The 20,242-nt window shown below is 49.7% G+C and overlaps 4 protein-coding genes across 4 annotated transcripts; 2 read left to right on the top strand and 2 right to left on the bottom strand.

Annotated features, from left to right (window-relative positions):
* Positions 1-1,203: 1,203 nt before the first annotated feature.
* TGAM01_v207023 (hypothetical protein) lies at positions 1,204-3,001 on the top strand (the record flags this gene model as incomplete). Its single annotated transcript, XM_024550001.1, has 2 exons — positions 1,204-1,909; positions 2,007-3,001. 2 exons carry the CDS (start codon positions 1,204-1,206, stop codon positions 2,999-3,001), a joined length of 1,701 nt encoding a protein of 566 aa, XP_024405237.1.
* Positions 3,002-7,055: 4,054 nt separating this feature from the next.
* On the top strand, positions 7,056-10,122 carry TGAM01_v207022 (fungal specific transcription factor domain-containing protein; the record flags this gene model as incomplete). The annotated part of the gene is made up of 6 exons (XM_018804228.2): positions 7,056-7,250; positions 7,369-7,496; positions 7,551-7,615; positions 7,679-7,993; positions 8,044-9,280; positions 9,339-10,122. The coding sequence occupies 6 exons, from the start codon at positions 7,056-7,058 to the stop codon at positions 10,120-10,122; spliced, it is 2,724 nt and encodes a 907-aa protein (XP_018662657.2).
* Positions 10,123-11,872: 1,750 nt separating this feature from the next.
* Positions 11,873-12,974, bottom strand: TGAM01_v207021 (hypothetical protein; the record flags this gene model as incomplete). Its single annotated transcript, XM_018804229.1, has 2 exons — positions 11,873-12,534; positions 12,656-12,974. 2 exons carry the CDS (start codon positions 12,972-12,974, stop codon positions 11,873-11,875), a joined length of 981 nt encoding a protein of 326 aa, XP_018662658.1.
* A 3,639-nt stretch (positions 12,975-16,613) lies between these two features.
* On the bottom strand, positions 16,614-18,750 carry TGAM01_v207020 (homeobox domain-containing protein; the record flags this gene model as incomplete). The annotated part of the gene is made up of 6 exons (XM_024550000.1): positions 16,614-16,745; positions 16,900-17,159; positions 17,221-17,300; positions 17,652-17,816; positions 17,883-18,020; positions 18,074-18,750. The coding sequence occupies 6 exons, from the start codon at positions 18,748-18,750 to the stop codon at positions 16,614-16,616; spliced, it is 1,452 nt and encodes a 483-aa protein (XP_024405236.1).
* Between the last annotated feature and the right edge of the window lie 1,492 nt (positions 18,751-20,242).

Here is a 20,242-nt window from a genome sequence, read left to right as displayed (position 1 = left end):
AACAATATGCCAGCGCTTCACTGGCATATTGTCGTCATCGCAGAGCGTGGTCAATAAGGTACCTGTAGATTTGATGTAAGAGGGATGTGCAAGCTCAGGCACCATAGCACACGCTACCGCTAGTACAGGTACAGATACAGGGACTCGAGGACCTGCATTGTTGTTTTGGTGCATCTTGGCACTCGACATTCCGACGCTTGGACCCGCGAATCGTACGGTTGCCCATGCGTGATTGGCCGCCGGCGCCGTGACCCGCACCAAGCGAAATTACCTGCAAGTCCAGATACCTGCTTGCTGGTGGTAGGACTGGCGTCAGGTGCGCTAGGATCAGGCTACTCTCAGGCACAGAGGACGCCAAAGCAGGAATTGGGGCACCATAATTAACCACATCCCAGCTGGCAAAAGCCCCGGCATCCTCGTCAGCGCCGTGCAGCTCGGCTTGGACCCAGGCGCGATCCCCAAAGGGCGTGCTCTGGCAGGGCTTTGTTCCTGTTCCTGTACCTGTTCCTGCGCCTGTGCCGGTGCCTGTACCTGTACTTGTACCTTACCTCGATGCTAGTGCGCCTGTGCCTGGCAGTAGCAGCAAATCTCAGTGGCCCGGTTCGTCTGTGCCTGGTTCGGAGAGATTGCATCTGTTGCCCCTTCCTTCGCTTCTGTCTGCCGGCCGTTTGCTTTCTTTCTCTTGCGTCTTTTCTCCATCGTGGCCAGCGTATGAGCGCGCGTCGTTGATTTGTATATTTTTCGTCGTTATGACCTTTGCCTTCTTTTCTGTTGACCGTTGTTGAGCCGTTCCTTGGAAAGGGGAGTTTTACAGTACAAGTGATTTTAGCATTGGAGAAGCGGATACGAGAAGCCCAGCGCACCACGAGCAAACGAAACGAAACGAATTGCCGCCACGGCACTGGTCCTTGGGATTTTCGTCTTGCCATTGATTTTCTTCCCCTTCGTTCTCGCGATCTTGGCCTCCATTGAGTTCATCCTCCAGTAGCACGGACGGATGGTAAAGGGACATTGGTTGCCACAGGATATTCCAAAAAACCGACGACGACGGGCACCGGCATACATCTAGGACCCTCAAGATGCCGTCAGCGGAACGAATTGCGAACTAGATTTTTACTCTCCTCTTCCCCCACGACACCTGGGAATACAACACAATCGTCATTGCCGGGCACATAATCAGCATCGCGCACCGACATCGTTACAATGACTAGCCACGAGCCTTCACTCCTTCAGGCCCGTGGTGGCGCTCATGCCCACGCTCATTCTGCATATAAACACCGACACGCACATGGCCATGGCCATGACCATCTGCACCATCAATACCCCCATGATGCCGTCTCTGGCCCCCGACCCGGCCGTGACAAGCTCGACACCGACCAAAACCCGGATCTCAAGAAACGGGCCAACGTGGTCACCGCGGACGAAAAGTCTCTCGATGAGGCAACTCCTACCGCAACGTCCCTCGTCACCGAGGTTATACAGACCGTTTCGCTCGTTCAGATCGTGGACACCCAAGGATCGCCGCTCTCCACGTTGACTCAGTTCGCTGTACCCAATACCGTTATTATCAATAAGGACACGGGCAAGACCATATCTGCTTCGAATCCGGATCCTACTCCAGCTCCGGCTGCGCCAGGTTCTGGCCCAGATCTCAGCAAAGGAGTCTCATCGTCGCCTGCCACTAGCTCGCAAGCAACGATTAGTCCCCCGTCGATATCTGCTTCTTCTCCGGCATCCCTTTCGTCATCCGCCCTTTCTTCTTCATCACCTGCAGCCCCTCCACCGGCATCTTCACCGGCATCTTCACCATTATCTTTGCCTGCACCTTCGCCAGCACCTTCGCCAGCGCCTTCGCCAGCGCCTTCGCCGGCCCCTTCAATGGGAATAGGCCACCATAATGGAACAATTAGTATGTCACCTTTTATTGAAGACTACGAAATTAGCCCTTACTTGCTTCTATCTTCTTGCGCTCGTTACCTCCTTGTATGCTAACCTCAACGTGAAAGTCCATCATCCTAGCAGCCATTCCAGTGCAGCTAATTCTATGTTTCATGCGGAATCAGTAAATGTCAACACGACATCAACATCGCATTCTTCGACAACACCGCCAAAACACTCTTCTACTTCGTTGGCAAGAACAACCTCGGAGTCTTCTTCTTTTGAGCCTACGTCTTTTACAGAAGCAGTGGCCTCAACCATCTCTTCTTTTGAGCCACAGGCCACTGATGGCGGATTCGGTGGCGGATTCGGCGGAGGTGCTACTCCGTCTATAGTAGATAGTATGCAGCCTTCCTCCTCCGCGTCTTCAAACTCAACTGCGAGCGCACTCTCCCCTCAGCAAAAGCAAGTTATTGGAGGAGTACTCGGAGGCGTTGCCGGCGCCGCTTTCTTCCTCGTTTTGGTCTTGGTAGCTCTGAGGTGGAAGAGGCGTCAAAATAACGCGGCTCAGGCTGCCAGTCAAGCTGCCTCGGAGTCTCGTGAATTGCCTCCAGCCTCTGGCACTCCCAGTGGAGCTCCCAATGGCGGCGGCGGAAGTAGCGGCGGAAGCGCCATGGCAGAAAGATACAGCGCTGCTGGCCTGACTGCGGCCTTCACTGGCTTGGCCCCTAAGAGGAGTTCTGCTTCTGTGAACTCTTCGGAGACGGGAGAAAGAGGTTTCTATCGTGTGTCTGGCAGAAAGCTGCCTTCAGTCTTGCAGGTAGGGGGCGATGGGTACTCGGATCCTCGCTCGAGTTTCATGAGTGGCACCTCAGACTACTATCGAGGCTCGCAAGCTTTTGATCCGTTCGGAGGACCAGGAACCCGGTTACAGCTAGGAGCTCCCATGCGTCCCGATAGCGGCGTGCCGATTGTTCGATCCAGCCCGGCTCGCCCTGTGGTTGCAGAAGAGAATCCGTTCGCGGACCCTCCGACGTCTCCCCCTGGTGATGCTTTGGCGCCTCCATTGACACGACCACGCGCCGGTCCACGGAGGGGTTCTAAATTCCAAGAGGGCATTTGATTGATGTCAATCTGTTAAACACATACATACTTGTACAGGTTCATACCCCATACCTATTCCGTTCTTGTACATTTTTTCTTCTCTCGTTTCATCTTTTTCTCCATCTTCATGTTACTTTAAACATACTAAGAAGAATATTTCCTTTCTGTTGCTACTGCACTTACCGGGCTGCTCCCCCTCTAAAGGAGTGTCGACTTTGGGTGTTTACTCAGTCGACTCTATTTCTTTTTCTTTATTGTACATCTCTTTTCAGATGGCGTTGGCGTAGGACATGTCGGATTTTTAGGGCTGTTGATTTTGAGGAAAAGGGAGGATAGGATATAGAGGAAAAGTAAGGGCGAGATTTTTTTCTTTAAATCTGGGAGGACGATTTTCTTTTGTACTTGTCTGCCTCTTATCTTTCTTTTGCTTTCTTGTCCGTTTTCTAATGATAGTCCAATTGCATCGGTGGGGAGCGATTCTTACATGTTTATACACCTTGCAATCCTTGTTATGTGTAGCAAGTAGGATATTGCACATTACCAGAAAATACTATAAATATTGCATACACGCTGCTTCATACTCCGTGCAAGAACGCCAAGGACCCGAGCTGCGGTGCGATGTTAGGACTGCATCTATATTGTTTGCTTTACAGCGCACGCCAAGGATCATTCTCGCTAACGTGAGTAGAAAGACGATATGTGGAAAGATCGCGGTGGTCATAGATATCAGATGTCGCAATATATGCTCCATATGGAAAATCAAGATAGCACCGTATAGCTGGGTTGTGTCTACATGTTCAGCGTTTGTTTTGAATGAGACAAACGTGGGTGAAAATGCGCTGATAAGCGGGCGAGACATTGATGAAACGACAAAAGATGCGTGTGAGCGGGCCGGTGTCGAGATGACTCTGCGAGATAACCGCGTTTGAGCTGCCCCCTGCCACATTTCAACATTTTTCTCCTTTCCCGGCAATTAGCAGCAGCTCGAGTCATGGGTGCATGGTATATGAGCTTGTGTTCGATCAATTCCCATGTGGGCTGTATGTGCCTAAATCAACTGACGGATTCTGCTGCTGGGAAAGCCAAGACGAACCGGAGCAACTATGTATAGCATAACTGTTGCCCAAATTTAGATACAATATTATAAAGCCATAGATATAATAAGACTACCTAGATAGGCAAAGAGGGGGAGGAGCAAAGCTTGGACGTTGATAAGGCTGATGACCTTGCCCGTGCTCTCTTTATTGAATATTGATGTGCTTACGCCGTCCCATTTGGGAGCTATTTTGGGAGGGAGGAACCAGACCTTTTGCGAACCTCGGGCTGGAGCCGCTTTTTTAAGAAGCTGACGGGGAACGTTTACTGCTATTTGGCACTAATGCAATTGAGTGGTTCTAAAGTTTGGGCTGATTTGTCGAAGAGATGGTTGGTTGGCTGGGCTGGTTTGAAGTTTTGGCTTTGGAAGAACATATGATGTTGCCCCCATGTACCCGTTGTGCGGTTTTTTCTTTTCTTTTAGTAAGCCGGGGTAGAACAGAAGATGGGATTCCAAATTAGTTCAGCACGTTTAACTCTGGTCTGAAATCTTGCGCGTGAGCCTACGTGTACGTATGTGTGTTTCACATCTGATTTAATCTTGTCGCAGTTAGATGGCTTGGTTCCTGAAGGTGGTGGGTGGGGCAATGAAACAAAAAAAAAAGAAAGAAAAAAAGAGGGAGAATGCGAAGAAGGGCCCCGTGTGGCTGGATATTTTTGCACGGGCTATTGTCACTTTATTTTTGTCTGAGCCTATAGTAGTCGATAGGCTTTATTGTGTGTAATGAGCAAGTCCGCTAGCCCACTGGTAAACTCGGTATCTAGGTCCGCTTGTGTAAGATTGCTTGAAAGGGTTTCGTCTCCCATCTCCGCAGTTGCCGCTCAGGGCTTATACAGAGGCAATTCGTCTTCTTTCTCCTTCTTGAATTGAGATGTTGTTAAAAGCAAAGCGGCTTACAGGCCTAGGAGAACATATTTACCTCTGGTGGGTACTCACTACACAGGTAGGCATGTAAAAACATGTATGTCTATATGTAGATTCCTAGCAGAGTCCAATGCTTTGATAGTGCTTGGATGGCGGCTTTACACTACCGGCCTTCTCCGCAAGAGAAGAGAGCACGTTATACCGGTAGATACGGAGAAAGCAGGCATTTCAGGGTAAACTGGAGTCTACTATATTAGCACCTGTATGAGTAGCCTGCTGGGCTGACGAACCTCGGAATGAAGACAAAGCCCGCGCGTCTAGAGGTAGAGTGCGGACTCCGAACATGTCCGATTCGAGTATAGAAGGCAGGGGACAAGAATAGACTGGAGAGCCTTGATACGGCCTTGTGTTTTATTTCCGCTGTCACAGGACGTTGCGTCTTGGATAGGATCTGACTGGATCTCCTGGCATGGGAGGCGATAACCCGTGCCTGGAAGAGGAGAGAAAGGGGTCCGTGGACGAGAAAGATGCAAGGACTGGACGTCAATAACAGCAGCCCGCTGAACTGCCAAGATACGTGGGAGCTGTCTTTAGTTTGACTTTTACTTATAGCATCTTATACTGCCGTGCCATTGTTTAGAGGAACATGCATCACCACAGCCATTATTATTGATACATGGACGCACCACGCCCATTCATTATCAGGTCCGCAGCGCATTGACGGCGTCAGGCGCACTGTTACACGGCATGACGCCAGCGGTATCACCTTTGGCCAGGCCTCTAGCCGTTAGTGGGCACGACAGCACTGGTCTGGTACTAAGTACTGCAAAGTACATGTATTCACGCTGTCTTGGGTGCTTTGTGCGCGCCCAGCCCAGTCTGTCGCTGCACACGCGCTGTTTCGGCTATTAGTGGGCTGATCCGGGCCAAGGCGAGAAATAGTGCGTGTGAGTGCAGCGTGCAGCGTGATCAAACGGCATGCGTTTGTCCGCCCATTGCACTGCGGCCCTTCTGATTGCTGTAATTTGTAAGTTTCCCTAATCTGGACCGCTACGGAACGACATTGGCTGTAGGGCAGAGCTGAGGCCTGTAAAGGGGACCAGAAGCTGCGGAGAATGCTCAACTAGCACAGACATCGATGTCAACGGACTACAGCCCAGCACAGCCCTTCAATCCCATCCGCAGTGGGTTTCGGGGCTCAGCCGCTAAGAAAATAGCCAGCCATGTCAGAACTCCAGGCGCCCCCGCTTGCTCTTACCCAGTCCAGCAGCACCTGCAGTGGTAAAGCCACTGCCAGGCGCCTGTAATTAATGCTGTACCTGCGAGTACCTGCGGCCCTGAGCCTGCGGTGCTCAGTAATCCATCCATCCGAATCAGATCTCCCTCTCACTCACTTGAATCCTTATCCTGAATCCTCATCCCCGTCCTCTCCCAGCTTTGATTGCTTTGTCCCAAATGCGCTGCCCAACACCGCCTCGCCGAATCTTCTTTTAATGCAGAAGCGAGCCATCGCGTCACTCCCCTTATTTCGAGCGCAAGTCGTATTTAATTCCCGCTTACGGCCCTCGGCAGCGGCCCTGAGTAACGGTCACAGACGGACAGGCAGACACAATCGGCCATAGGCAGCCAGTCAACCTCTCCCCCAAGATATTCTGTCAATCTATTGCTTTGCTCCGAGTAGCACAGAATTCTCATTCGGCACAGTCTGCTCAGTGCAGTACGGCACTTCCCAGTATCACTACCAGCTCTCCGATGTTATAGCTACGCCTCCGACTGCATATGCTTGTACTCGCTGATATTTCGGCAACGACGGCCTTCTGTTGACATCCCCCTGTGCGAATCAACAACGCTCGAAGGTGGGACTCTTGTTTGGCTCAATTCTATAAGCATCAAGAGATACAGAGGAGAGATATCTTGTTCCATTATTGCAACTTAAACTCCAGTACTCCCGTTTTCGATACGTAACATCACACTCGCCACTCACCAAACTCAACTCTGTCATATCGCCTTCCGCGCCACCGCAGAACGGCAATACACAGCTATTAAGACGTCGACGAACCAGATACTCTCCAACTACGAACACGAGAGCCAGCGCTTCTCATCCATCACCACCATGGATCGCATGGGGATGTTCCAGATGCCGCCGTTGGTGGCGCCGCAGCTTACAAACCAGCCGCCCCAGATCTTTGGCTCGTACCTGGCCGATGGCCTGCCGCAGCTGACACCGGACATGGCGGCCCAGTTGTTTCCGGACTCTAGCATGCTGCTGGACGACAGTCTTGATGCCAAGAGGAGGAGGATTGCTAGAGTAAGTCTTTCTATATGCCTGCCGGAGAGATGCTTGATATCTGTGTTACGCTGGCTTTCCACCCTCCCCCGGATCTAGCCTGAGATGTTGATCTAATATCTTTGTGACTCTTTACTAGGCCTGTGACCAGTGCAGGAGAAAGAAGATCAAGTGTGACGGCAAACTTCCGTCATGCACACACTGCACCAACTACAAGACCGAATGTGTCTTTACCCAAATTGAGAAGAAGAGGACGCCGCCAAAAGGGTACGCTTAATCTAATATCTCCATTATTGTGTGTGATGCTCACATTTACCATAGTGCCAAGTACATTGAGGCGTTGGAGAACCGCCTGGGTCGTATGGAAAAGCTTCTCCGATTGGCTGGTACGCTTTTCTCGCTTCTTTTCGGTGATCATGGATGTTAACATTTATACCCCCCCCCCTTAGGCATTCTCGAGAATGAAGATGATGATCTTGCCGAACTCGAAAAGAGACTTACCGAAAAGGTACAGCAGGGAGGTGTTGCTCACAGCTCGGGGCCTTCTTCACCTTCGCATCTTGCGTCAGAAAGTGAGGCCACAGCATCTCCAAGAAGCTCCGTGACATCGCCAGGTCTACAGAAAGACAAAGAAAAGAGACAGGAGGACAAAAGTAACCTAGGCGCCACGCCAGCAAGCGCCCAAGGAGAGGAGGAGGTTGAGGCCTTGTCTGAGATGATGTGCTCTTTGGTGACTAATCAATCTGGCGAGACGAGATATATTGGTAAGGCTATATGTAGACATACGATGTCCATGTTGATTAACATGACGCAGGCTCTTCGTCCGGATTCTCCATTTTCTCACCAAAGGGCGTCCAGTGGATCAATCATAAGACCGGCGACAACTCCTTCCAGAATATGATATCTGAAGTGTCGGAAGACGACCATAAATGGACTAATTGGAAGCCTGAGATATTCGGGGACCTCTTCAAGCGACCCGTCTTCCGGCCTCTACCATCCAAGCCCGAAGCAATGTCTCTACTCAAAGACTTCTTCGAAAATTTCAACTGCATGTTCCCACTCTTCCATCAGCCAACTTTCATGCACTTAGTCGAGCGTCAATATTCTGATGACCCATACCAGGGGTCCGGTTGGTGGGCAAGTCTCAACTGTGCTTTGGCCATCGCTCATCGCCTGCGTGTCATGAGTAACCTAGTTCCGCAAGAGGAGGATGAAAAAGCATGGGGTTATTTGAAAAACGCCATGGGCGTCTTTTCCGAACTTGCTATGCGCAACACAGATTTGCTGAGTGTTCAGGCTCTACTGGGGATGGCGCTCTTCATGCAGGGAACTCCCAACCCTCAGCCAGCCTTCCTCTTGATATCTGTCTCTATTCGACTTGCGCATAGCATTGGCCTCCACAAGAAAGGAACGGGATTCAACCTCAATCCGATCGAAATTGAGCAGCGCAAGCGAGTGTTCTGGATTGCCTACATGCTAGATAAAGACCTCTGTCTTAGAGCAGGTCGCCCTCCCGCACAGGATGACGATGATATGAACGTTGAGCTCCCCGACGCAGATCCGGAAGATAACATTGGCAATATTCCTTTGGCTGATGGAAAGGGCAAAATGAACTTGTTCCGAGTCATGTGCGAGTTTGCCGTTATTGAAAGCAACGTGTACAGGAGACTGTACTCAGCCAAGGCGGCAAAGCAATCCGACGGCGAGCTTCTCGCTACGATTGGAGAATTAGACCAGCAATTGGAGGAGTGGAAGGACAGGATTCCCATCGACTTTCGTCCTGAGCATGAAATTAGGGCCTCGCATACACCGCTCATTCTCCATATCGTCATGGTGCACTTTACCTACTATAATTGTCTGACCACGATCCATCGTATGTCCGTACACCATGGCTTTTGGACAAGCCGGCTGGCCAACTATGCCATCTCAGGCCAGAATGTGCGACCGTTGAATCCGAGGATATTCTCTTCTGCTATGCTTACGACAGCAGCAGCGCGAGCATCCATCTCTTTGCTCAAATATGTTCCCCAAGGCGATTTCTCATGTGTCTGGTAAGTCTGAGAGATGTTCGAAAATCCCAAGCAAAGAGAAGCTAACCATACTATATAGGCTGGTTCTTTACTTCCCAGTTTCAGCACTGGTAACCCTTTTTGGAAATATCCTACAGAACCCTCTCGATCCGCGCGCGAAATCAGACGTTAAACAAATGAACCTTGTCGTCGCGTTCCTCTCTATGCTTGGCCAAGAGGCAGAGCAAGGAGGAGTGCACAGAATGTTGGGCGTGTGCTCTGAATTTTGCCGTATCGCACAAAGCGTCATCGAAAAGGCCGACAGGGAGCAATCTTCGCGCCGAAAACGAAAGGCAGCAGATACTCCAGGCACTGAAGGTCGCAATCAATCTTTGCCGCCTGGTGCCACGGCAGCTGCAGCCTCGGCTAAAACTTCAACACCGGGCTCTTCTTCCGCACAGGATACGCCAAAGTCAAACTCCACGACGGCAGCAACAACGCCCCAGGCGCCTGTCCATGACACCCTGTCGCCTGAGTTTGTCGCGGCGCGGGCATCCTTCCAGAATGCAGTGAATAAGACGCCGTCGGGGCTATCTCCATTAGCTGACTCGATGCAATGGGGCCAAGATCTCCAGATGGGCGGGGATATGGATTTTGATACTTTTGGTGATTTGGCCGGATTGAATAGTGACATTCAATCGCCACCACTGCCTGGTGGTGGCACTTTCCAGCAGCCTCTGCTCCCGCCAGATCTCTATTCCATGACCATGGGCCTGGACTGGAACTGGGTTGAAATGAGTGGAGGGGCGTATCCCACGGTCGAGAATGGCAACTTTGGCAACCTCGAAAACACTGGGGTTATTGATCCAAGACGGCAGATGTAATAAGCTCGACTTTGATCAAGGCTGGAAGAATACGGATTTGGAACACATCTAATGATTGCAAGATTGGTATATATGCTTCAAGCTAACGTACATTTCGAGTTATGTTTCGGCTCATCTTTTTTTTTCTCACTCTCATTCTATTCTTTGTTTGGGCGGTCTATCATTTTGCGAAGTTGTCCTTTGTCGATGGAATGGTGTGTGACTTAGCGGTTCTCATGTATAATAGCACGACTGATGACCGTATTGACTTCTCTTCTCTATCATATAACTTGTCACCGTGTTTTCACCCCTTTTTCTTTTTCTGTTTCCTATTGTTTTTGGTCTCGGGCTCTTTGAGAGATATCTGAAGCAGTGTACGATATTCTACAGCGAGGGATAATTAACAGTACATGCACTTTTGCAAAATGTGATTGGGATGACGTTTGAATGTGAATGATGTCATTTTCATTTCTTATGCCGATCAGCGCTCGCTATCGTATCGCGTCAAAGCCCCCCCAGCCCTCTCAGTGATTAATTATAGTGGTTTTTTTTTTTTTTACCCAGTTCGATACTTGAGAAATCAAGAACGCAGCTCAAGTATTGCCAATAATATGCTGGAGACCCAGCTTTCTTATTGTTTCATCTACTGGTATCTGTGTGTAAAAAGCACAAAAAAAAACACAAATGAGCTTTAAAGGCTCCCTTTCTTTTCGAAAGGGGCCATATTAAGACCAGAAACCCCCCGTGTCACCCGCCTTTCCCTGTGCCTTTCGCCTTTCCCTCTGCTAAGGCAGAGCTGCACTTTGTTCAAAACAAATCAACAACAAAAACAACAACAGGGGAACTCCTCATGAATGCCCAAGAATAACCTTTGCCCTCGTTTCGTGTAGCCGTCCAAATCGTTTCTTTTCGCTCGATTTCCCATTTCGTTAAGTTGTGGCTTATTCTTCTCGGCATTCAAGTTCCACTGCTCTCTCTCTCTCCTCAATGACCTCCCTCCTTCCTTTCTTCGTTTACCCCCGTGATCCCGAACCTTTTTTTTTGACGTTTCTTGATTCAAGCTTTCCAACCGCCGCTTTTTTGATGGTCTGCTGAAACGGAATATACGAGTGAGTAAAAAAAAAAAACAATGAATAAGCAGAGAGCCAGAGAGGGGAAAAAAACAACCCGAAAACAGAAAAACATCGACGAGATAGAATATTTGCCCTGAAGTCGAATAAAGGGTAACTTTTCTGCTCGTCGGGGGAAAAAAAAACTATATATATATCCCTTTGCCTCTCCCAAACGCCATGCTAAACAAAAAACGCAAAATGGAGAATCAATGATTCCTCTTTGTCAAGGATGCAAAACAGAATTGTAAGGTATGAATGGCGAAGAACAAGAGGGCAAATCGGCCCATCTCTGATCTTTCGTGAGTGCCGAGCTTCCCTGTATCGTGGTATAGAGCTTTAAAAAGTTATCAAATCGTTGTTATCCGCAACTTTCCCCTTTTTTTGTCCTGCCAAAATCATGTAAAGAATTATCATGGACCATAAACCAATGACAAAAAAACAAAGCTGTCGAGGTTCTTCGAGAGCATTGTTTTCAGCTCTCTGCAGTTCTCCGTCGGTGACCGCTGTTGAAAGGCAAACCAGATCATAATGGTTACAGCTGTCATACTCCAACCATTCCAGGACCATAGCTTGATTGGCGCATAGCGCTCGGGTAGGGTGGCGTATTTCCTGAGCTCTGCACGATGTTAGAACTTACTGGCAGCATCGAAATTCAAGATTTAGCTTGCCTTCTTGCGGCGCTTCTGGCCTCCTTCACCTTCCCCCGTAGAGTAGCCTGTTTCTAGGCCAGTGTCGTCGTCGGGAAAGCCTTCACCATATCCTTCATAGCTGCTATCGCCGTATGACCGCTTCTTGACGCTCCGCTGAGGTCGTGCGGGATTTTGGCCGGGTAACAGTTGAGACTTGGGCCTGCCCATGGCGGCCGCCCCAGACATGGATATCAGGGGCGTGTTAGGCGCCGTAGGTTTCGCGGACGGTGCCTTGGAACTATCACCATTAGATGGGCCAATATCCCCCAACACTGACGAGTCCCAAAAGGATTTCGGCACCTGGCCCTTAGCCATAGTCATCGCGCGACCCAAGGTCGATTTGGTTACGTCTGATAAGCCATCCATAAGAAATCGACCCTTGACTTGATGGACGTTCCATTCATGGTCGGGAACCTGCAGCATGGATAAAAAGTCTGAGGGTGCGTCGTCGTTCTTCTTTGCAACATCAAAGTGTCCAGTGACGCCCAGGCGCTTGATGTGACCCTTGTACGTCTTACGGAGCGCGTTCTTCTCGCCGTTTGGCTTTTCTCTGGCGACTTCGGTGGCCAGATCGACCAAGTCGTACATCTCATAAAGATCTTCCGATGTCCTAGGAAAAGACTCGGGATGCGCTAAATGATAGCAGTGTCAACAAAGCAAAGATCTCAGAACAACAAAAACGTCCCAGCAACTGTCGAGATCCCGTCTTCCAGGGGCGGAGGAGCGAGACGAGGGCAGCGGAGGGAGTCTTACGAGATTGAAGAAGGAGATATTTATGGCCAACATCTCGGTGCAGGTCTTCAATGGCGAGCTTGTAGTCGTCCACGTGAGCCTTTTTCAGCTCGCGGTCGTCGCCTACATCTTCGAGAGGCCGCTTCCGCTTGTGCGGCGAATCGTCGAGCATCATGGAGTCCAGCTGGGAGGAGCCGTTGACGCTGTGTGCGGGAGTCGGCAAAGTCGTCGTTCCTGTTCCTGCAGCAGCCGCAGAGCCGGATGAGCCGAGAGAGGGATCCGACGACGTGGCGGGCGAGAATTGCGAGGGGCTTTGGGGAGTCTGGGGATGGAACGACATCATGAACGAAGTCTCCTCGCGAGAAGCAGAAGTGGCGTGTCGCGCCAGGCCAACGGCCGAGAAGTCGCTGCGCTACGGGGAAAGGGCCTTGGTTCAGGCGGACGGCGTCATACACTCGTATACACTTGACGGAGTGTCTGGACTTGATCCCTCGTGCTCTGGCGATGGGATACGGCGATGCCTGCGCAAAGAAACAGGTCCCGTGTCGGCGAAAGAAGAGGAGCAGCCGGCGCCTTCAGGGTTTTTCACTGCCGTAATCGGTAGGGGGCGAGAGACGGTGGATCGCTGGCGGAAATTCGCCGCGGCGCGAGGCGGACGAGAGAGAGCGGACGGCACGCACAAAATCGAGTCGCTGCGATGGTCGATTCGTCGATTCGGCGGGCTGGTAGGGAGGGCGATTGCAGGCGACGCTGGCGATGATTGAAGCGTTTGCGGGCTGGGAGATGATGAAGCAAAAGGTGGAGTTGGATGGAGAAGGCAAAAGGGAATCTCCGAGCCTGAAAGACGAGGCAGTAGCAGCGAGAGCGCAGGGCGGGCGGCACAGCGCAGGCCAGCGCAGGCCAAACACAAGCGCTGGCTTGCAAGGGCTGCCTTTCTTGGCTAAAAGGCTCACTAGCGGCTGTCAGCACTGAAGCTTTCGGCGAGCACAGAAGGGCTGGCGCTAAGCTCCAGCGGGTTGGTTCCCTTGAAGCGGCGGGCCCGTTTGGGGGAGCGCGTGTTGCCGAGGGCCTGGTGCCGTCGTAAGGAACGGAAACGCTGGGGGGCGTGACAAGCAGACCAACCTGGCGCTTAAATGCTCTGGCGTTCTGTCAAATCAGTGACCACGGTCGGTGTATCTTTTTTGATTCGAAGAGACGCGACAACGCAATGCATGTGCTGCTCTTTGTTGCTGGTGCATTCGTGCTTGTTTTCCTTTTTGTGCCGCAGTATTACTACAATTGCTACTATTGGTCTTAGTACTTTGTAGTCTATCCTCTCTATGTGGGCAACAGGCCTTCGACGGCATGTGCCCTGTATGCATGTCTTAGTTGTCGTCCAGCGAGTGAAAACTCACCGTTGCCACCGCAAGTCCCGCTCCGCCCCGGCCTTTTTTCGCCAAAACAGTTGAATCACCAGCCTCAGCTTCGCAAACGGTGTCTTGTTTCTCGACGATTATACGCTTATGTAAACCGAGCGAGTAAGTGGGAACCTGCTAAATCCTGGAGAAAAAACGTGCTTCTATAGCTGATGCGTAGGTGCCTTTCCCACTCTGGCTTTCCGGATCTCTTCATGTGTTTCCATGTCCAGCCTGCCTTTGTCTACACAAAGTATTTCCGTTCTTCTTCTACCTCATCTTCAGGCACTGCGAGACACCCCCTCGTATCGAGTCGTATCGCATACCGATGTAGAGCTTTTTAGCACCGCCATATTACACACCGCAACCGCCGTATGCGCTAAAATCAATTCCTGCCGTATCCGTAAAAGTTCCATTTGCATCACAGGAAAAGTCACATGACATGCGGGGCCGACGAGATTCTCGGCAAGGCTGCAAAACCAAAACTGCACGTCCCCCTCCTGATCTTTTTCTCTCTTTTTTTTTTCCCTTTCTTCAACAAAACGACCAGCAATCGATAGCAAAACACGCCGACGGCCCTGTTCTGATCACTCAGCGACAAATACGATGCTGCCCGACGATACTTCGATGCCTGGTCCAGAATGCACTTTTTTACAGCAACCTTGCCTAAAACCATCATCACGAGGGCCCCGTCTGTGTGGCTACCATGATGCGATGATGACCTGATGCAAGTGACATATTACTCTCAAAACTACCGTATGATTGAAGAACAATCAATTGGAGGAAAGAAGATAAAGACGAGGAAAAGGAATGGCCACAATGCGTCTCTTGCCTGCGTTTGCATATGTGCGTGTGAATATGTAGCCATTCTCGATCGATTTTTCTGTGACTCGCCAAATGGATGCGATACACTCTCTTCACGCACACACACACATTCATGAATCGAGCGGCAGTGCCCTCTGTATTGCTGTGCCTTGAATACCCATACTAAAATAATCAAGGTAAGCTTTTCTGGCATGGATAGACTTAAGTTTACCAGCACCCTTATTCAATTTTATACACCACTCCTCCATTATGATGACACCTTTACATCTGGTAAACCTATCTGCTTTGATGCTGTTTTCTGGGAGTTTTGTTTTCAAAACATCTGTCAACCACTAGGCTGCAGGCGGAAAATCTAGGCTTGACTGATTTTTGCGATGGTTTTATAGAAAACAAGGGAATTGGCTGGACTTTGTAAATCGTATACTAACTCAGGTCATTCATTCAGGTGGGCTTATTATTCAGAAAAAGATTCATAAACTTTTGTGAGATGTGTATCCCAGATGCCGTAGGTATAACTTTACTCTAGTCATTTTCCAAGACACAGGATATCTAAAGCACAGATGTTGACTCGCCGTTCAATGATTATTGATTGAAATAGGAATCGCATCGACGTGGAAAGGAAAAAGAATTAAGCTAGATAGTGTATATTTCATACTCTTCAGAGCCAAAAGTCGAAATCTACGATAGCAGTAAACGTCGGTAGTGCAATGACTTATATATATTGTCTCATTGCTATATTCTCGCCCAGCGACGGGTAGCATCCGGCTCCCAAGAAAGTAAAGATATATATATATATACATATACACAGATGAATGAAGAAGAAGAAAAGAAGGTGAAAAGAGAAGAATAAAAGATGGGAAAAAGGAAGTTGAGAGAAAAGAAGAGAGAGGAAAAAGTAGAAAAAAAAATTGCCTGCACGCTTCAACGTGTCCAAAAATGTCCCAAAGCATAGCCCTCAAGGCAAGGGGGAGAAAAGGGTATGTCCTTGTAATCTATACAAACGAACAGAAAGAATGAAAACAATAGGAAAGAAACCGGACAGAGAAATGGGAAGAGAGGAAAGAAAAGAAGAGAAAGAAAGGAGGAACAAAGAGCAGTAGAAAAAAATAAGGCCGGATGTTAAAGAATGGAAATTGCGTTGTTCGGCTCTCGCCAACTCTAAGAGGGTATCCGGTGTCTCAAATTCTCTCAATTTCCGTATATGATCCCGTCGTGTCGCTTCTGGTCAATTCTTTTTCCTTTTATATGTGTATGATTTTTTTTTTCCGTATATAAACCTCAGCCTCGTTCTTGCAAAAAAAAGATGTGGCTTTGGTCTTTGCAACAATCCAAGCTAGTAGTTGGGTAGTGCCTGGTGCAAGTCGACTTCGCTTTGGCGGTGCGTAGACAACCGGCTTTCTCAAAAGCCAATAAATAGCTTCTTCGCCGTTTTCCCCGGCACCTGCCGAGCCTACCTGGCTCGTCCGTGATACATTCCCATAGCATAAATCATTTGCTGTCCGACTCCAAAAGGGACAAAAGAGGTATAAAGACAGGGGAGAAAGTGAATCAAGTTAAATAGGGATGGGCAAAGTTGACCACATCCATGCTGCCGCTAGCCCAATGAAATGCGAATGCATCATAATCGCTCCCCTTTCGCAAAACCGATCTGCCCATCTTATTGCCTCTGGTTGTAGACATCCACGTAACTTCACAATTGTGATTTTTGAAATTGTTTTTGCGGTATAGACTTGGCTTCATTTCCTTCGCCATTCTATAATTCATAGAGGAAACGGAGGTTTGACTTCGACTTCACCTTGTGTTATGATGTGAAGGAGGTCTCGGCCTATCCAAGGGTGAAGCTTCCCCTCTGTGAGCTGCATACCCTCGATGCTGGTGATCTGCATAATCAGCTGCCCCACTGGTATACATGCTTCTTGCTTCAGTGCGAGTATCTTGGCCATTCACGCCGCTCGGCACAGTTTGAGAGAATTCAGTTGTTCCTGTAGGATCTTGATAATTTCTTGCGTTTGGTTGGCCACCCGACGCTCGTGACAGTGGACCTACCAGAGAAGGCGTCAGTGGAGCTGTTGAAGGCGCAGCTCCGTAGCTGGTTTGATATGTTGCAGAGGCTCCATATTGCGATGAAGGTCCAGTCGGTCGATGGCCATTTGGCTGAGGAGAGTGAAGCGGTCGATATTGGTCTGTTGTGTTCAGTGGCAAAGAGGCTGAGGCGGCTCGAAGTCGTGATCCATTCTCTGGCGTCTGTTGATAGCTCGGATAGCTTAATGCCGTCGGCGATGGTTGTGCATTGTTACTGCCTTGAGCTTGATAAGTAAGTATTTGTCCGAAAGCTCAAGTAATTTCTCAACCCCCAACTCAACTCACTCGTATAAGGACTCCGATCAACACCTCCCGCGTTGCCAGATGTCTGGTTTACTTGATTTGACTGATAGACCATGTGAGGTCTATCAGCTGCATTAGAGTGTGCATTTGGACCTGAATACATATAATACGATTGTAACGACTCAGACCTTGGTCTTGATGAATCTCGACCGTGAAAGCCCTGAAGCGGCCTGATTGCATGACGATGCGCTTCCAGAGATCCGCGGGGTCCGGCACTTCCGTGTGGAGGGTAACGGTCAGTCGTGTGTGGTGATATTGGTGACATTACTCCAGACGAATTCACTGCATTCGGAGCATGAAATCCGATACTGCCAAACGATGGGGTTAGTCCGGTTGGTGACATATGCTCTGGTGCATCTTGACCACGCCGAACATCCACCATTAGAGGCCTCATTATCGAATTATTCGAATACTGAGCGTGCGAAAAATCAACTGGTTGCGCTATTGGCAGAGGCATTCCGTGAACCGCGCCGTATGGTGAGTGCAAAGCCTGCACGTTATCAAAATCATCCGGAACAGCCCTCATTTTAATCATTCGGTCACGATCATCGGCATTGAGCCTTTTAATCTTTGCACGCCTGAACAAAATTGTTAGATCTCATACAAGCCTCAGAACAATTCAGGCATTTATGGGCGTATCCTACCTGTTTTGAAACCACACTTGCACCTGTCTAGGGCTCAATCCGGGTATTTCTCTAGACAGTCGTTCCCGATGCGCAGCATCAGGATGAGGTTGCTTTGCGAACTCGCTCGTTAGGAATCTTGTTTGTTGATGGGTAAGTCTTTGCCGGTATGTTAGTGCTTTATTCGTCGCCAACAGTGCCCAGAATCCTACCTAAAGCGCTTCATCTTCCGGCGGGCCGCCACTCGTTCTGCTGTAGTTTGCAGTAGTGAATCTGTTTCTTCCTCCGCCATGTCCTCATCAAGTAAAGCATCTTCCGCATCGTCATTCGGCACTGCCATGGTTTGATCATCTGGTCCATATGTATTTGAAGGGTTGCCTAAACCTTTGGGCATGGCCGTTGCTGCGTTGATATGGTTCGACGGCGCGGGGAGTCTAGTGGCATCTCTACCAGGCGTAAGTGAATCATCTAGCAGAAGCGAAGCCGTCTTCATGCCTCTCGCTTCATCCTTTCTCTCTGATGGTTCTGCCGCTCGGGAAGGGTAAGTTGTGTCCTCTGCTCCTACACGATAAATATTATGGCGTGAATCAGATGGCAGCGCCGGTTGTCTATCAGTCTGGGCTTCCAGCCGAAGATTCCCGTTCTCTACCACGGGCTGTGGCTGGAATACTCCCGAGCTGGCATGGTTCGATTCTGAAGATTGATTATAGACCGATCCGGTGGGCTGCGGCAAATAGGGATACTGCCCTTGCCAGTCTGGCTGAGCTGAAGTCGAGGCGTCGTACGGGTCTGACATGCGTGAACTGGTTGGTACTTTGCCAGAGGGAGGGAAGTATTTGCCAAAGGACCAGTGGCTATGTTCAGAGTCTGAAGGTCTAGTGACGAGCATTGGAAAATGTGTTTGGGACTTCGGATAAACAAGCGCCAGTAGAGCCACCCAGGCGTCTTCTTCGACAAAGATTTGAAAACTCTGCCAACATCAACTCGATACGGGGTCGATAAAGCCGCCGGCAGGCTGTTGATAGATCCAAGCTCCGAAACAGGTAAATAGCTTACGAGTTGTTGATAGATACTCCGTGGTAACCGACAATAGTGGTAGGTGTTACTGTTTGACTTTTTTCCTCCTGTTCGAGAATATTGAAAACCAGAAACTAGAAAGGGATCAACCTCGTCAAGTGACTTATCACAAAGAGTAAAGCTTAGTTATGCTGAAGAGCAGCTGCACGAAATAAAGGTCGTGCGGATTTGATCTGGTCAGGATTGAGGGGGCGGGAACTCTTCGAAAAGAGGCTGCCTTTGATGTCGCCCAGCGGGAGGGCTGCAATACAGTGGACGTATCCCTTTGGCCGAGTTAGTCAGGACAGAAGTAGGTAGTTAGCCGCCTGCAAGAGCGAGAGAGCCAGTGATCAAACCCCCCTGTCGAAGCAAAGTTAGAACATGAGTGGCTATCCAAGCCCAGGTCGCAAGACTGATTTGAAGGGGTAGCATCTGGCTTAAGTCCAGGTTCCACGAGGTAGGATTGGGGATATACTACTTGTATGGTGACATGAGAGCTCGAGGACCATATACTACCAGGCGCTTTTAGTGGGGTCAAACATCGATATGGGTGTAATCGATGGTCCTGGAATCATCAGCTCGCATATATGCCTCGTACAGGTATGAGGTGCTGGGTCCTCTCCAGATGCTGGTAGGGTGGCCGACTTTTCCCAAAGCCTGTAAGCTCCAGATCTTGTCAGAGACCAGAGTAGGTACTCGTAATATCTGTAGGGAGGGGTGTCAGAGAATTGTCCGGACAGAATACGGCAAAAATGGAGGCTGCCGCTAGGCACAAGTGTTGATGGAGAAGAAGCTGTGGGGGGGTGCCTCCGTACCTGGTACCTGATGAAGGAGGATGGGGTGGACAAGCACATATGCAGCTTGGAAGCTTCTTGATTCGAAAAGCCGCACTGTAATAATGGGCCAGCTCCAGAGCATGCACTATTACCCTTGTGGTTGTCGGTTGAGCTACCAGGAGTCTTCCGTGTTCCAAGATCGGGAAAGAGGGCCCGCTACCAGGAAGGGTATAATTGAGAACGGCCCCTTGTCTGCTTCCTGGTCGAACTGCTACAGTACTACGACTACTTCGTGCTCTTATTAGTATAAGTACATGTAGCTAAATACAAAGTAATGTCATGATTTTAGTGAAAATCGAGTGGCAACGACTTACTGGCTATGGCAGTTATTTTAACCATCCAGCTGAGAAGGGTGATGGACGATGCAAACAAAAAGCTCTGCTGCGGGCAGCAGCAGAGCAAGCCGAGTAGGTACGAGCATCCTGAAATTTGCGTGTCCGCCCAGAAGGGGGGGAGTGTCCAGAGGCGCCGATGCAGTGATCCGATGCA

This window comes from Trichoderma gamsii, assembly GCF_001481775.2.
Source record: "Trichoderma gamsii strain T6085 chromosome Unknown Scaffold_25.2, whole genome shotgun sequence".
In the NCBI taxonomy this organism is placed as follows: Eukaryota; Fungi; Ascomycota; class Sordariomycetes; order Hypocreales; family Hypocreaceae; genus Trichoderma; species Trichoderma gamsii.
This window is presented reverse-complemented; position numbering and strand designations above follow the sequence as displayed.